We start from the raw sequence: 17,497 nt of genomic DNA, 5'->3' as shown, positions 1-17,497 counted from the left end.
GAAATAAAACTCCATTTATATGGCCGTGTGAGATAGTTGGTGGTCGACTGTCAACTGGAGGTGAATCATCTGTAAATAATCACATTTCTTTTATATGAGTGTAGTTAAGAATGGCTTGAAACAAATAAAACTAATCTATTTTGCACTTTCATTTTTGTCGTGTTATTAAATCAATTGTCATTCTGAGCTACTCCAGATAATGTACAAGGGACAATTGCATGTTGTTATATTGCATTTTTGAATAATGTTGATGGTTTCTAATATGTTTAGTTTTTTTGAAATCATAGTTTAGATATGGTGCATCCATCCATCCCGGCTTCGCGTAGTTGGCGGGGGACACCATGAACTGGTTGCCAGTACAAATAAATGTAAAATCAAGATGTACAAATAAATATGGCTGCAGACCACAGGTTCTGCTTGTCACCAGTAAAACATATTTAAGATAAAAACCCAGACACGGTTTGATGAAAAACAACAGCTTCGGTTTACTGTGATTTGAGTGCACAGCCAATTTGGAACAACCTCTCAAAGAAATGGTCAATTTTTGTATCTATTGATTAATAATACAATGACACAAAATAATATGCACTGAAACAGCCGTGAATAATTTAAAGAAATTGTTTCAGCATACTACAAATGCAAGATAGGCAACAACAAGAAATTGCACTTTTGATTCAGTATGGAGTCAAAGACACAGCAGGAACACATTTATCTACAGAACCCCAATAAAGGTTGCATTTGAACAAAACTAGATAACCATTTACACTTTACAGCAACAAGCACATTTTCATGATTTAACATGAGTATGAATTTGTGTTTACAACATTTACATTTCATTAACTGTACATTTACCGCCTCCTTTTTTAAATTTCTTTTCACGAAGGATAACAAAATAACAAATGCAACCTGCATATTAGACCGCTTTACTTCCAAAATATGTCCATTTAGATTTGATGGGTACCACAGTGATAAAAAGCAGGAAGTGGCAAACTTTTTTTCCAACAAAACATTTGTTGTCTTTCTGTTCACTTTGATTTACACTTGTTGAAACCAGTGTTTGTTAAGAGATGTTGGTTTAAAAAAGCACCACTTTGAGACTCATGGATCATTGCAGAATTGGATGACATTTACTGCACTTTTACTCATATTGTCAGAAAAAGACACATTAATAATATCACTTTTGAATTTTCATCAGTTAGCTAAGATTTTGATCAGTTAGCAAAGCAGCTACCACAGTTAGCATATGCTCGTTAGCATGCTACTTGAAACCCTTGTTCCGGTTACTAGAGAAATACAACCTATTACTTTTGTTGTTGTAAGTTACTTTATTTAATTGTAAAGGATTTATTCGTGTCAATTTGAGTATCTGCAGCAGGGCTGCACCAAACAGCAAAAAAAAATTTGTACTGTTGAGTATTGAGCGGGACGCATCTAGTTGTAAGATGTTTTTTCTTGACACCAACAAATCCTATCTGTTTCAAAAATGGTGCTCTCTTAATTGTCCAATTCTGGAAAGACCATTACAAGTGTAACTGCTTTCATTTATTGTGAGTGTTGAAACCAAAACACCGTTGGCTGTGAGACTCGTTTTTGGAATTAGGTTTTGAGGTTAAATCTACGACGATGTGTAGTAAATGTCATAAAATATACATCATGTACCACGTGTAGATGCCACACTGACTTACTACGAAAATAACTGCACCTCCTTGTTCTCCATCTTTATACACTCGTAAGGATAGATGGACCAGCCACTACACCTTCAGTGGTGTGTTAGCATGAGTATCACAGTTGTTGTTCAGTTGTTAGCAACACACAATCAATCAGATGTTTATTTCACAAACATTCACTATAAGGATCCAAGTTCTGGATCGTCTCCAAATCCATGACAGAGATGGACAAGTAATCACAAAATGGCACAGGATGGCGGTGTTACCACGACGTATGAATCAGTAGGCCGTCTCCTTGATGATGTTGGTGGAGAGTGTGTGGTTGCTGGAGATGCTGAGGGAATGGCGGCTCAGAGGGCCAGGACGCCTCCTGCGGGAGTGACGGCAGGGCATGTAGAAGTAGCGCAACGTGGAGAAGAAGATCTGGCGGAAGGGGGCCGAAACCAAGTTGTAGAGGACGGGGTTGATGGCCGAGCTGACGTAGAAGAGGACGTTGGTCACCATGTAGAAGTAGTGGTAGAAGTCGTACAGGTTACTGGGAGGGAGCATACAGTGGGAGACATCGTTACTTTCTGGAAAACGCCCGCGTCCCATCTTAAAGCATCCATTTTATTTCAAAATTAATACACTGCAACCTCTCATCTTTTTTGATTCAGCAAACAACTGGCTCTGTTCAATTTGTTTACTAGCCTTTAAAACTGCTGCTCAGCACTTTGTTTTCAATTTGTGTTCAAGTGCTTGTTTTTGCCTTTATAGCTAAAAAAGAACTTTCACTTCAACAGCCACATTACATTTATTGACTATACTTTCACAACATTTATCAATTTTCGAGTCGCAAAGAGTAAGAGTTGTTAAACTCTTTACCTTTTATTTGCATGTACCACACACATTTAATGCCTCATTTAGTTATTTATTTATATTGAAATATTTGACGGAATTTACCAATAAGATTAAAATAGACTGGCATTGCACGTAGTGTTGAGAGAATAGATTATTTTACATGTAAACATGTGTTGTATAGCATACGTATTGTTTTTCTTAACTATTCATTCATTAATCCAGCCATTGATTTTTTTTATATTTTTTATATACCTAATTGATTTCTGATTGTCAAAATGTTGTGCATTATTATTATTATTATTATTATTATTATGTTTCATATAGTGTAATTCTGTTTTATTAATTATTAATTTTATTTTGAGCATATATTTATTGACGATTACCTTTGTCAGGTGTTTGAGTAACCATTGTATTTGTGTCTTTCTTTAACGGAAGAGCGCCAACATGCGTACTTCCTTAATTCTCTAAATAGTCAGTGAACACATCATTTTGACTTCATGTACCCACTTTCCTTCATTGCTGGACCACTGATTCTGTTCATCACCATCTGATTTATTCCAAACAGTACACTTAGATGACAGAAAAAGTCAGCTGACCCCCACCAGTTCTTTTCAAAATACTCTTAACATGCACTTTCCGCAATTAGTCACACGGATTTAAGTGGCCTACTGTACTGTATATCATTACACTGTTTTTCCACCACACGTTTCATTTTTTTCATGCCATTTAACTGCAATTGTAGCCTGATAACAGAACAGACTTATAAAACAATTATATAGTAAATGCAATACGCAGCAGACATAAAGATAGTTAGGTTTTGTAATCTACCTAAAATATCAAGCCAAGAACAAAGTGCATATTTTACCAGCAAACTACTGCTAATTTGCCTCCCAGCTGATTTTGGATTGTAGTGACACCTATAGGGGCCCGCTTGTCTTAGAATTCATTAGGATTCCTCACAAAAAGTCTTGTTTTGAGTTTGCACGTTCTCTCCCGGTTCTTCAATCGTAACATTGAATTAAATTGTCTAGATGTAAACGAGAGCGTGGATCGTTGTCTACATGTGGTCTGACTGGCAACCAGTCCAACGTGTGTCCTGTTGGTGCTCATCTGCTACCTTAACGAGGACAAGTGTTGAAGAAAATTGATGTAATGGATGCTGACGAGTAACATTTGGATCCTTAATCAACTCAGCTAGTGTGTATCCAAAACATGATGGTTAATGTAAAAGTCAGGGTTTCCATACAGAAATAAGGACTCTTCAATAGTAGTTGCAAATCTTATGTGGACAATCTTATTTCTAATAATCAAATTGGGAATCCACGGAGCAACCATGTGACACTGGGGCACACAGGCACTAAACCCACAATATAGGTCAGTCATAACACGTCGATATGTTACGGCCATACACCATCTCAGTTACTAGGGTCCGTTCTATTGATCGCTTGTGTTTGTAGAGATGGAGGCTTGAGACATGGATCTTGTACATGGGTGCACACAGTCAATGGTGTGTGTGCCCGTCAGCATACGGCGGCACCATTTAAGATGAATGAAGAGAGGAATGAGGAGGACAACTTGGATTGTTTTGAGCGTGACCTTTTCATTATAAATATATCCTCACTGGGTTCTGTTCATTAATGGGAGGTTGACACATCAGCTATGAAACTGACAATTACAACTACACTTGAAATAGGCACCATTGATCAAATGTTGATGTTTAATCATGTTGTCAATGATGCGGAATTGCGACTGTTAGCGTCAGGGCTATGTTTTGAAAAATGAGCCGTAATAGAATAAATATGATACTTTGGCAGTCAGTTGATTTGCCGTTGCACTTGATTTGTGAATTTGAGTCTCTGGGTTTTCAAGTCCATTATCCGAAAATGTTGTCCATCCATCCATTTTTTATACCACTTATTCCTATTATTATTATTATTATTATTATTATTATTAGTATACGCAGGTGAAATGGAGCCTATTCCAGATTACTTTGAGGGAGAGGCAGGGGGATCCCTGGACTGGACATTTAGCCCTCTATTTTTATGATCAATTCAAATCAGTTGAAATGTGCGATCTAAATCTGTGCAACAAATTTGATCTGGCTTAAGATGCATGAAACTGTAACATCACCATTTACTTATCTAGTCACCGAAATAATACAAAACTGAAAAGACTAGCTGCAAAAAAAAAAAAGCTAAATAATCTGCTGGATGATAACAAGTGCTCTAATGGGTGTGAGCTCTTTTTCTTTTTTGCAGCCTTTTATTACCTAGGAAAAGATGAATTCCAAGAGAACAACCTTTATGAGCCAATTTTCAACAGCATCTAATAAGATGGCACTGTTTCATATGGAGCAGAAGCAGATATTGTACCCCAAGGCTCCCAAAAAAAACCCCGAAACATTATAGCCTCGTGCACATATACATAGCTCTAAATGATTTTTGGTGAATTGCACGTAAAGTGATCTTGGCTACTCAGCACAATATGACTAAGTAAACGTGGTGTTAAGTTTCTTCCAAGGCGTAATACTGTATACTGTATATTACTAATGACTACCAATCTAAATAATAAGTTGTATTGCATTGTATATTGTATTTTCTGGATAGTATTGCGTTACACTACATTTGTGCTACTTACTAAATCACACATTGACACATTTTGTTTTTATATACACACAGATACTGGAAATAGTTCATGCAAAACAGAAATATCAGCCATAGCAAAAGGAGCAAGCAATATGTGCCAACGCAGTAAAGGCAAGATGAAAGAAGCAGATTATTTAAAAATGCCAGCGCGGAATATTTAAGATATAAAACATATAACGTGCACTTTTCCCCAATATTTCTTTCATTAATAATTCTAATAATAAAAAAAGTTGTTTTTCTTGGGGGGTAAACAACCAATTTTTATGTGGAAAACAAATATCAGAAGTTTATCAGTGTTTTCTTTCTTTTTTTATTTATAATTGATCATTTTTTTCTCCAATGCATTTCGATGGCCGTCATTCATTCGCTATTTGCAATTTCACTATAAAACCCCCAAACCCTATTTTAAAATGCTATCTGAAACATAACCCTAGTTCAAAACCCTAATTAGAAACCCTAAACCCAAATTTAAAGCTCTACTTTGAAACACTAACCCTAGTTTACCAACCCTACTTTAAAACACTAACCCTAATTTAACAACCCTACTTTGAAACTATAACCCTTATTCAAAACCCTAATTTGAAACAAAACTCTTGTATGAAAGCCAAACTCAATTTTGAGCTGACAGTTGCATCCATCATTCAAATCCCTAACCATTGTCATTAATTGTGACTCTAGTTGGAAACTACTTTTAAACGCCAATTGAAGTTTAAACCCTACCTTGAAACAGTAGCCCTAATGTGAATCCCTAATTTGAAACCCTAACCATAGTTTTAAGGTAACAGGGGGGTTATAAATGCTAACCATCCAACAGGGGAGCAGAAACAAGAGCCAGGATGAGAATGGTAGATGGAGGTAATCCATTCAGCAAGATGAATCCTCTCATTGGCAGATTCTCTCAACTGCCTACGGCCAGTACGTGTTTACGTATTTGTACATAACATGGTCATTCAGGCGTGCAATGTTTGCAAACACACAAGGAGATGCTGAGAGAAAAAGAGACATGACTCACTCGGACCAGTCAGAAACGTAGCAGAACATGAGGCGGCGGGCGTGATACGGCAGCCAGCATACCACAAAGGCTATGACCACCGCCCCTGAACGGAAACAACATCAGACAACATGTAAGAAAGAAAATGTGACAAAGCTAGTTAGACACTAAACAATATTCATCAATTCATTGAAAATAGCTCGTTAGCATAAATGTTAGCATTTTGTCGCTTGGAATTACACTTTCCGTTCAACATGTCAAAGCAGCCAAGTGACATTATTCTATTGAATATTTACTTAAAATCTCTGAAAATTTTAATAATTTATTTTCAGTCATGTTAGCAGTTGATGGAAGACTTGTGACAGTCAATCTTGCAGATGAATGCAAATGCTTCCGAGGTAACAAAAAAGTTTGATCAAACTGCATGACCGACAAATTTTAGTAGTAGATTCCAGAGTTGAAACATTCTGCAAACCAATTAAGTCAACACGATACTGACATTTCAGTTTATGAAATACATTAGAGGGTTGGAAATGTGTTTTGTGCTGTCAAAACTGAGTATTATTGCCAACCTGTATCCGATCACTGACATTTATCTTCCTAATGGTTTTAAGTACAGCCGCTAAAGGAATATACACAAGCTGATACAATGAAGAACTGACACCTCTGAACATGCCTGAAGCAGAAAATCAATGATGCTCTATTTAAATTTAAAATAAATAAATTAATTAATTAAATAAAATAGGCAGCAGGGGTGAAATAAGCTTAAGTAAAAACGAGCTGCTTGGCTTTAAGTACTATCTATCTATCTACCTACCTATCTATCTATCTATGTCTTGCATTGAAAACCCCTCATGCGTAATTTATCGTGCAAAGGGGACATAAGACTGAGAGACTGAGTTTTAAATGTGTCTGGAGTGCGATTCCACCCTCCTCAAGGCAGACCTTCATCATGAAGTCAGAGTTAGGTGGAAGGTCTCATTTGTCTGAAGCCTGTTGCAGAATGCCACCCCCATGTTCAGCCTCTCCCAATTCTCAAAACCAGTCAGCCATGACCAGAGGCGATTCTAGGATCAGAGGTTTAGGGGTGCTATAAAGACGTTTGGAGGTGCTTGGGTGGTACAAAGAGCAGGGGGAGTTGGGGTTGTGATAGGTCGCTTGTTGTGGTTTTGGGGTACTTCCCGCTCCAAAAATCGCATGGGAAGTCGGTGAGTAAACTGAATGTAATAAAAGTTATGCAAAGGAGAAGGACTTAAAATACTTAAAACATATCCTAAGTCTAATTCATGGGGAAGGGTACTCTTTTTGAAACAACAGCTCCTCAACATACGCATTGACAGTACAGTATGCATGTTTCTGCAATAAACCAGCTCCCCACAGTTTACAGTGAGAATGAACAAAAAATGGACCTTTGACTTGTTTTTGAAATTAATCGCACAACATATAAGATATTTGAACAGACATTAACTTCATACAGAATGTTTGTTTTTTGACTCTATATTGCTTGTCTGTACTATGTTATAAAAAAAACATACTGTACATACACAGTAAAATCGGAAGTGTAAATTTAACTCCCATAGTGTTAAATTTAACACTTTCCCTGAGTTTATATAGTTGTGTAAAAATTTAACTCATTAGTAGAGTGAAATTACACCCATAGTGTTATTATTTGACACATAAAAGTGAACTTTTTGCACTTTAAAGTGATATCTACTTTCACCTATCATTGTTATTTTTTTCACATTATCAGTGTTATTTTTAACACTTAAAAGTGTTATTTTTGGTATGAATTTCTCACAGTTTTGTTGTCACTTTTAACCACGACTTGTTATTTTCATTCCTTTCCGTGTTAATTTCCCACAGTTTTAGAATTACTTCTTGACAAGTTTGTATTTTCCAACCCAAAAGGAGACAGTGGGACTCGAACCTACTACTTAGTACTTGGGGGGGCAACAACACTTACACGTACATCACGAGATAGTACATGTTTGTTGACGCAAAATTCTTTCTTGTAGGCCTAGTTCCCGCACGGCTCACGGTAAATGAGAAAAGAGAGAAAAGAGCCCGCATGTATAAGGTAACGAGTTTGACTCTAAAGTAACACCACCCGTAGAGCTTTTTCTTCACTTTGAGTGTTCAAATAACACCCCAAAAATAATGAACACTAGATTTTTAACTCAATTGAACACTAGATACCAGCGGTAAGGGATGCCGTCAAGCTGAAGAAGGAACAGTTAACACTGTGTATAGTGGAGACGGGGTGCTGTTGACCTCGACTCGGGACGTCGTGAACCGGTGGGGAGAGTACTTCGAAGACCTCCTCAATTCCACCAACACGCCTTCCTTTGAGGAAGCAGGGTCTGGGGACTCTGAGGTGGGCTCCCCTATCTCTGGGGTCGAAGTCGCCGAGGTGGTTGGAAAGCTTCTCGGTGGCAGGGCCTCGGGGGTGGATGAGATCCGCCCGGAGTTCCTAAAGGCTCTGGATGTTGTGGGGCTGTCGTGGTTGACACGTCTGTGCAGCATCGCGTGGACATCGGGGACGGTGCCTCTGGATTGGCAGACCGGGATGGTGGTTCCCCTTTTTAAGAAGGGGGACCGGAGGGTGTGTTCCAACTTTAGAGGGATCACACTCCTCAGCCTCCCAGGTAAGGTCTATTCACGGGTGCTGGAGAGGAGGGTCCGTCGGGAGGTCTAATCTCGGATCCAGGAGGAGCAGTGTGGTTTTCGTCCCGGCCGTGGAACAGTGGACCAGCTCTACACCCTCAGCAGGGTCCTCGAGGGTGCGTGGGAATTCGCCCAACCAGTCCACATGTGCTTTGTGGACTTGGAGAAGGCGTTTGACCGTGTCCCTCGGGGAGTTCTGTGGGGGGTGCTTCGGGAGTATGGTTTACCGAGCCCCCTGATACGGGCTGTTCGGTCCCTGTACGACCGATGTCAGAGTCTGGTCCGCATTGCCGGCAGTAAGTCGAATTTGTTTCCTGTGAGGGTTGGACTCCGCCAAGGCTGCCCTTTGTCACCGATTCTGTTCATAACTTTTATGGACAGAATTTCTAGGCGTAGCCGAGGCGTTGAGGGGGTCCGGTTTGGTGGCCTCAGCATTGCATCTCGGCTTTTTGCAGATGATGTGGTGCTGTTGGCTTCTTCAAGCCGTGACCTCCAGCTCCCACTGGAGCGGTTCGCAGCCGAGTGTGAAGCGGTTGGGATGAGGATCAGCACCTCCAAATCCGAGACCATGGTCCTCAGTCGGAAAAGGGTGGAATGCCCTCTCCGGGTCGGGGAGGAGGTCCTGCCCCAAGTGGAGGAGTTCAAGTATCTTGGGGTCTTGTTCACGAGTGAGGGTAGGTTAGAGCCGGAGATCGACAGGCGGATCGGTGCAGCGTCTGCAGTGATGCGGACGCTGTATCGGTCCGTTGTGGTGAAGAAGGAGCTGAGCCGAAAGGCAAAGCTCTCGATTTACCGGTCGAGCTACGTTCCTGCCCTCACCTATGGTCACGAGCTGTGGGTCGTGACCGAAAGAACAAGATCCCGGATACAAGCGGCCGAAATGAGTTTCCTCCGCGGGCTCTCCCTTAGAGATAGGGTGAGAAGCTCGGTCATCCGAGAGGGACTCAGCGTCGAGTCGCTGCTCCTCCACGTTGAGAGGAACCAGTTGAGGTGGCTCGGGCATCTGGTTCGGATGCCTCCTGGACGCCTCCCTGGGGAGGTGTTCCGGGCATGTCATACCGGCAGGAGGCCCCGGGGACGACCCAGGACACGCTGGAGAGACTATGTCTCTCGGCTGTCCTGGGAACGCCTTGGGGTCCCGTCGGATGAGCTGGCTGAAGTGGCTGGAGAGAGGGAAGTCTGGGCTTCCCTGCTAAAGCTGCTGCCCCCGCGACCCAACCCCGGATAAGCGGAAGAAGACGGACGGACGGAACACCAGATAATTTGCTGTGTAACATACACATCAAACAAGAAATGCGCTTGAATCTACTAAATAATATTAATAATACATGCACAAGTCTATGTATGTGTGAAGTGCAGACATATCATATAAAACATATTAACAAAACAAATTGACTTTATCACTAGTCTCTCTCCCCCTTTTTACACCTTTTCTTTAATAAAAATACTTCAAAATTTAGCTTTTGTTGGTTGAAAAACAATCTCATGTCCATGACTTACTCCACAAGGCTACTTTTTTTGCTGAAGCACCCCCAAAAATGGGCTTAATACGCCTCTGGTCATGACGTTCGCCAACACTTTCTCTCCGCATGCAGACTTTGCCTTTTTTGTTATTTCATACCACACAGCATCCTCAATTAGAGGTGTTAAAACTAAGGTAGGAAGTTGTGACAAGCAGTGTAAGACTTCAGTAAGAATCATCAGGTGTGATCACGGGAGACTTGGCAGAAAATAGTCTGTATGTGTGCGGTGCTCTGTATTTAGATTATCTGAGCACACACATACATAATAGGACTAAAACTGTGAAATGGCTGTTTTTGTTTTTTATTTTTTAAATGTGTGTACAAAGCCTAAATCGTATTGACCATAAAGCCCGTGTCCCACTGAGCGGCGGACATTTGCCAAAGGGTAGTGTTTATTGATTTTTCGTCAGAGTTCGTTAAAGGTCACAAAGACATTTACCAGATGTTCTCCAACAGTTTTAATGGTTGCTGCCCATGTTCAAACTTTTCTCGTGATAAGAAAAAAAACATTAAAACTGTTGCCCAACATCTGGCGAACATCTGGTGAGCATTTGACGAGCGATTGCGACAATGAACAAACCCTGACGAGAAATCCGCTACCCACGCAAACGCTCGCAAATGTTCGCCCCTCAGTGGGATATGGAATTTAGAATGACAACGATATTGAGTAGATGCTACATGAAGTGAGACTGTGTAGACGTCGGGCAGCTTTGGTTTGTGGCCCGGCCAGAGAGGAATGAAGCAAAGACTTACGAAGAACAAGAACTCCATGGCGAAGTGACTGAGCACGATTGGGCTCCACCGACACGTTGAGCATCGTGGGATTGCCGGCAATTATGCAGACACGATTGTCTTGCTCGGCCTCATGGAACATTCGCAACAGCTGATTGGCGATGACCCCGTTGAGTGCCGAAATGGCCACCATGGGTACCACAAAGGACAGGAAGGCATTCACCTGTTCAGAAGGGGACAAAAAAAAAAAAAAAGCATGTTAGGGCTAAACTGTTTTACCATCCTTATTTTACCTCCCAAGCAACCAAAACCAAGAAAGTCATTTGGAATATCATCAATGTTTAATTTATATATTTCATTTTATCCATCAAATAACTCAGATAAATGTGTTTTTTTTTCTGTATATAATAAAGTGTATCTTCAAATGGCAGATCAATTTCATTTGGGATATTTTTTTGGTAGGGGTGAGAGGCTTGGAAAAACCTGAGGAAAAAATAAATAAATACATAAAAAATATCTTTATAGTTTAGTTTCCCAAAACTGCTAACCGACAAAAACAACACGCACACAGTAATCTACCTGCCTGATAGTGTCGCTGAAATGTTATTACCATTGATCTATGGGATTCCATGAGACTGCACAGATGTAATCATTGTGACAAAAATCAATAAAATACCAACGGACTCCTATTGCAGAAAGGGGAAAAGGTGGACAGGATATAAAGACAATGGTAGGAGAAATGGAGAAAGTCTGGGGGGAAAGCTGGCTCCAATGTGGAGAATGCACATTTTTTGTGTAAGGGATGTTGATGCAGGCAGAGACCATGCAGAGTTGTGATGCAGGGAATCATGGAGGAAAAATGTTAATGGCTTTAATGACCAGGAAGGCTGCCTTAGAAAGGTTCTCTGACTCCAAGATGGTGAAGATTGATTGAAGTTGAAACGGGGGAGCTGAGGGTGAAGCAGCAAGACAAACGCTGGCGTCACAATGAGATGGAACCTCAGGTTGGAAAGGGATATTTACAGTCAGTGGCACCGGTAGGGGTTTAGAATAACGAATAGCCTGCTGTTACTTGAATTACAGTGCTTGAGTGGCTCAGACAGATGATGTCGAGCATTTGCGTTTGGGCAAAAAAAAAATCAAATCAAGGAAAAGTCAAGGTCGAGCTGCATATTCACACGCTTCCCAATTTCACAGGCTTCAAATATGTTGATTAAGTGCAGAGGCCTGATTTCCTTAATTTATCTTCTTGTCTCTGAAGATTTACGACTGGCTGCTGGTGGCTCTTCTATCATCCACCAACTCAGATAACAACGCAGTTAAATGAGATTTTTCTAATTAGGTTGGAGTGTACGCCAATTAAAGATTAGTTTTCCAGCACATTTTGGTTGTTGTTGTTGACAATGTCGTTAGGGCCATTTGTTTACAGGGCAGAATTTTTATTATTTGAAAACTGGTCTCAAAGTGCACTTCTTTTTTTTTTAAATGACATTGTTGTCATTTAGCTGTGTGAGCCAAGAACTGGGAAAAAAATGTGCTAACAGAGAATGTGTGTTAAGTGTTCAGTGTAGTCAAGCACAATTATGTCAAAATCCGAGCTGCAATGTTGGACCGTAGCGCGGTTGAGTCGTTTGTGCTAGTAACATTTACACAACCGTAAATGGTATAGAAAATTAATGCTGAATAATTAATACTAATATTAATAATAGCACCTATTTAGTTTTCCAATTATTTGTAACTTCAGAATATTTAGCCTAGCAAGGTCTTGAATGATGACAGACTCCTCATGCCAAGTGTATTAGAGGCACTCATCGCTCTCTCTTAATAGCTACCACAGCGTTGTTGTGCAAGGGATAAAATAAAAGAATCACACGAACGCACGCACGCACACGCACACACACACACATAGGTTTGTTTTACTATCTTTGTGGGGCCATCTCATTGACATAATGTATTTCCTAGCCCCTTCCCCTAACTCAACCATCAAAAATGATTGCCTGCCCCTATTCCTTACCCTAACCTCAACCATAACCCAATTCAAACCTAAACTCTATAGCCAAGTCTTGACCCTCAAAAAGAGGTCTAAACTTGTGGGGCCCAGCAAAATGGCCTCACATGGACGGGTGGACCCACAACTCTGTGAAATCTCGAAATGTTGGCCCCACTATGTAACAAAATCAAGACCACACACACACACAAAGTAAGAGAAAACGCTAATCCCCAAATCTATTTATTCTTCCATACTGGCTGATGGAAAATTTTCTAGAGTATGCTTGTGATAGGCCGATCTCACTCGTGTACGTAAGGGTACAATGACTTGTGAGGCTCAAATTCTGAATTGCACAGCTGCCAAGACACTCGACCCAAAAGTCAGAACAGTATAATCAACAAGAAAGCATTTTTGTTATCAACAGTTTTTGCTCATTCACTTTTGACAGGTAAGAACCATCATTTTGAGATGACAATGTGGTCTTTGCCTTTTGTTTGATTTGGCGGCGGTGAGCAAAGAGACCATCTTTCCCAGGTCTGAGCCTGGGCTCAGTTTGGGTTCACCCAATTTATGAAGCACTTTGAAAGTGTTCCAACTCACTGTCTTCTCCACACCCAACCAAGACAACAAACAACTTGCATTCACACCTTAAATGCTTTTGGAATGGGGAAGAACATTTAGGTAAGCACAGAGAGAACAAACTCCACACAGGACGGCTGGAGACGAGTCGAGTGTTGAACCCTAAACCTCAAAATTGTGACGCAGAAGTACTAACCAGTGGAAGCATCCTCGGAAGTACTGGAGTTCTTTACATTTGTAAACCTAGTACAGTGGTAATTACTTTTAGTGCTTTTAGACTTGAAGTGCTTTGGTTGATTTGGTTAAACTGAACAAGGACGTTACAACTGCGGTAACATATAGACAATAACCTCCAGTACAGATTGATGGAAAGTGAAGCAAATCAATTTGTCTGCATTCGATTGAATCTATTGGACAGGCGGTCGGTCACAAGACAGATGTTACATTTTATGTATTACATCTGGCTTCTGTATTTGAATGTGAAGAAATTTGGCTCTGAGCTTCAGGTTTTCCTCTATATGTAGTTCCACTTCCCTTGCTGTGGCAAAATAGAAATAAAAAATAAAAGAATAGTAAAATAAAATTTCATTACTAGGGAAATTGTTGGAATCTAATTTCATGCTGTGTGTGTGTGGCTTAAGGGGTGTGTGTGTGTGTGTGTGTGTGTGTGGGAAGGGGGGTTATGAAAATAAAAACAAATGCGAAAAAACAAATCTTAGAAATCATCACAAGTTTTGCCAAGTCCAACACTACATACTCAACTCATATATTGATCCTCATGTCTTTTTTTTGGCATCCTCTCATCCTGCATGACCACGGCACCTGCTGCACAGTGTGATACAGATGTCAACCTATTGGGTTCAGGTGACCTCAGAATGACAAGCAGACATAGGCACAATGTTTACATTGACAAAGAATGCCCGAGGCCAACAACCCTGCTCGGCCTCCACACGCTGTGTCGATCGCAGGCGATTTGCACCTTCTTGAGAAGTTGCCCTCAATCGACTCTTCCTTCACAGGCTGACAACAATCATAAGTGGGGAGGGGATTGCTGCAGCATGTAAGGTTGGTGTGAGCTCACTCGCTTCCATGCCTTTGAATTGTCCATATGGACAGAGCTGTGTGGGTATCAACACTTTGTTTCGAACAGCCGGGAAATGGGTGCTGACGGTTTCAGGGCTTGTTTTCATTCTGTTAAATGTGTCATTATGCAATTGGAGCAAAAATAGGAAAAAGTGAATTGAGCTCAAAGTGGACGTTGTGAGCAAATGTAGTATTATTGATCTTCAAATTCAAAACATGAACTCTTTAGGCAGCTGTTGAATATAGCCCGGCCCGCCATAAAGCACGACGGCACAGTTGCTGCACCATGAGGCACACGCTGCAAAGAAAAAGTGCCTTACTGTGTCAACAAAAGTTAAGTGTCTTCACAGTCCGACATGTTTACATTTTTCTAACTTACTGTATACAGATGGTTGGTAATGCGCACAATCTCTGTTCTCATCACGAATAAGCAAAACAGAGTGATATTCATAATACAGTAATGGTCGTATGAAAGTAGCTAATGATGCGACTTCATGTTCAGACTAAATAAAAAGCATGTATCTATGTCTTAACTTTTTTATTGAACATTCAAATGCATCTATGTGTATTTTCTACACTGTCTATTTAAATGCTAAATGACACTATGTTTTTTTTTTGAATATAATCTTTTCACAAAATGTCAAAGTTAGTTTCATCACAAACTCAAAACTGTCTTCCATGTTTATAAAATTTTACATTTGCACAAGTTAATTCTAAACTGTCATCAGTGTGAAGAAAAAAACAATCCATGTAAATCTATAAACTGGATGATGCTCTCAAAAACGTTATCTTCATTTACATTCAGGATGAGCGATATAAAGTAGAAATTGGAAGGATGAGAATTTGTTTAAATAAAGCCTTTAAATTTATTTGAGGTTAGGTTAGTTGAAAAACGTATTTTTGAAGTTTACAAAATTGCATAATGGCTCTTTGAAGACTATTAATTACTATATTGTTTGTTTAAAAAATGTTTCTGTTAGTTCAGTCAGTGATTCCTAACCGGGTTGCGGTGGCACCAAGTGTGCCGTGAGTTTTGTCAGAGGAAATCATCCCGTTAAATTTCATTTATCCAAAAATTAGGCAGAACAGTTCATTGGTGTTCCATTAGTCAATTTGTGAGAAGACTACATCATCATAATTGGCGTGAGTTTTTTCTTGACATTTTTTTTCTTTGCTTTTCTTTTCAAATGGGTTCTTTGGCTCACTAAAGATTGGGACACACTGGGTTAGTTTACTTGAATAAACAAAATTTTCTTTGATGTTCACAATTACACTCGTGTCATTTCTTTTGCAGACTGAATCGTTTTTGTCCATCTGTTCATTTGAAGAACAAATTAAAATGTGATATTTATGAAAACACATTTGGTTCTTTAAAGACTCTAAATAGTTTCAGTCAACAAATACTTTATAATATAGCTCCTTTCATACATATATATATATACATATATATATATATATATATATATATATACATATATATATATATATATATATATATATATATATATATATATATATATATATATATATATATATATATATATATATATATTTTTTTTTTTTAACTGCTGCATACAACATCGACACCCCAAAGTGCTTCACAGAGCAGGTAATAAAAGACACCTAATCTCCCTCACCACAGTCTGCGACAGGCTAGAGCCCATTACCAAGCCTAAGCTACCCTTACTCTGTCTCTACTGCAGTTATAGTCTAAGACGATGATTAAAAGACATGGTATGACTGAGAACATGCACCCTAAGGATACTCTCATTTCATTCACATAGTTCCACCTTGATGGATGACATTAACGGAGGAAGAAAAAAAAGCTGTTCCAAGTGTAGCATTTTACAGTAGTGATTTGAAAAGCACGGCATGAAATAATTGCATAATATAAGGCATACTAAGGGCGTTGAAAGTCACCACAAAGCCGGGGGAAGCTGATTTCCTTTTCACGCTGTCATCACAATCATTAATTATAACACATTTTTATTTCCCTCCTCTGCATGAGGCATAAAAGTGAAGCGTGTGTGAAATGAAAGCGATTGAGATATATTGTACTTGGCAAACATAATACACACATAACTGATGCTGGTAAAGTCGTCTGCACTCCATCACTGTTCCATGAGGCAAAGCATTTGGACACGTTCGCTCACCGACAAATGGGATAGTATTTGGAATGTGTCCATTAGTCACAGTGTTATTTTAAAGGTGTAGGAGACTAACTTGTGAAGGGCCCATGGCGGCACCATGCAAAGTTTTAACACATACAGTATATGACCTTCAGGCTTGGGGAGTAACGGAATACATGTACCACCGTTACGTAATCAGATTCCCCCCAAAATGTAACTGTATTCCCTTACAGTTACAGGAAAAAATATGTAATCAGATTGCAGGTACATTTATAAAAAAAAAGGGGGGATTACTTCGAGGGATTACAATTTCTACGATGAGAGAGAGAGAGAGAGAGAGAGAGAGAGAGGGAGGGAGAGAGAGAGGGAGAGGGAGGGAGGGAGGGAGAGAGGGAGAGAGGGAGAAAGAGAGAGAGCGAGACAGTCGGAACTTACTGGGAGCAAAAGTTTGAGCTAAGAGTCCAGCGGCATTAAATGCGCTGTAGCTTCTTGCTACCTAGCCCGCTAGCCTACAACCATAATGTCAGTTACACCTTCCAAACAAATCTTCTACCCACCAATTTACTATTTAAACATCATACACAACATATACACGGTTAAACTTGTGACTGGGATAAAAGTTCATTTTGCAGTTGACACACATCGTCATCTTCA

The 17,497-nt window shown here is 39.9% G+C and overlaps 1 protein-coding gene across 1 annotated transcript in view; it reads right to left on the bottom strand.

The window, feature by feature from the left end:
- Positions 1-484: 484 nt before the first annotated feature.
- ntsr1 (neurotensin receptor 1 (high affinity)) overlaps positions 485-17,497 on the bottom strand; it is a 32,904-nt gene continuing 15,891 nt past the window's right edge. The window contains exons 2-4 of the mRNA XM_077574313.1: positions 11,084-11,285; positions 6,165-6,249; positions 485-2,202 (exon numbers count right to left, since the gene is read on the bottom strand). Of these exons, the coding sequence (XP_077430439.1) occupies positions 1,947-2,202; positions 6,165-6,249; positions 11,084-11,285 (543 nt within the window). The 3' untranslated portion in view covers positions 485-1,946. The remainder of the gene's footprint in view (positions 2,203-6,164; positions 6,250-11,083; positions 11,286-17,497) is intronic.

The sequence above is a fragment of the Vanacampus margaritifer genome, chromosome 1 (assembly GCF_051991255.1).
Source record: "Vanacampus margaritifer isolate UIUO_Vmar chromosome 1, RoL_Vmar_1.0, whole genome shotgun sequence".
Classification (NCBI taxonomy): Eukaryota; Metazoa; Chordata; class Actinopteri; order Syngnathiformes; family Syngnathidae; genus Vanacampus; species Vanacampus margaritifer.
The sequence above is the reverse complement of the archived record's forward strand: the minus strand, read 5'-3'. Positions and strand labels throughout refer to the sequence as shown.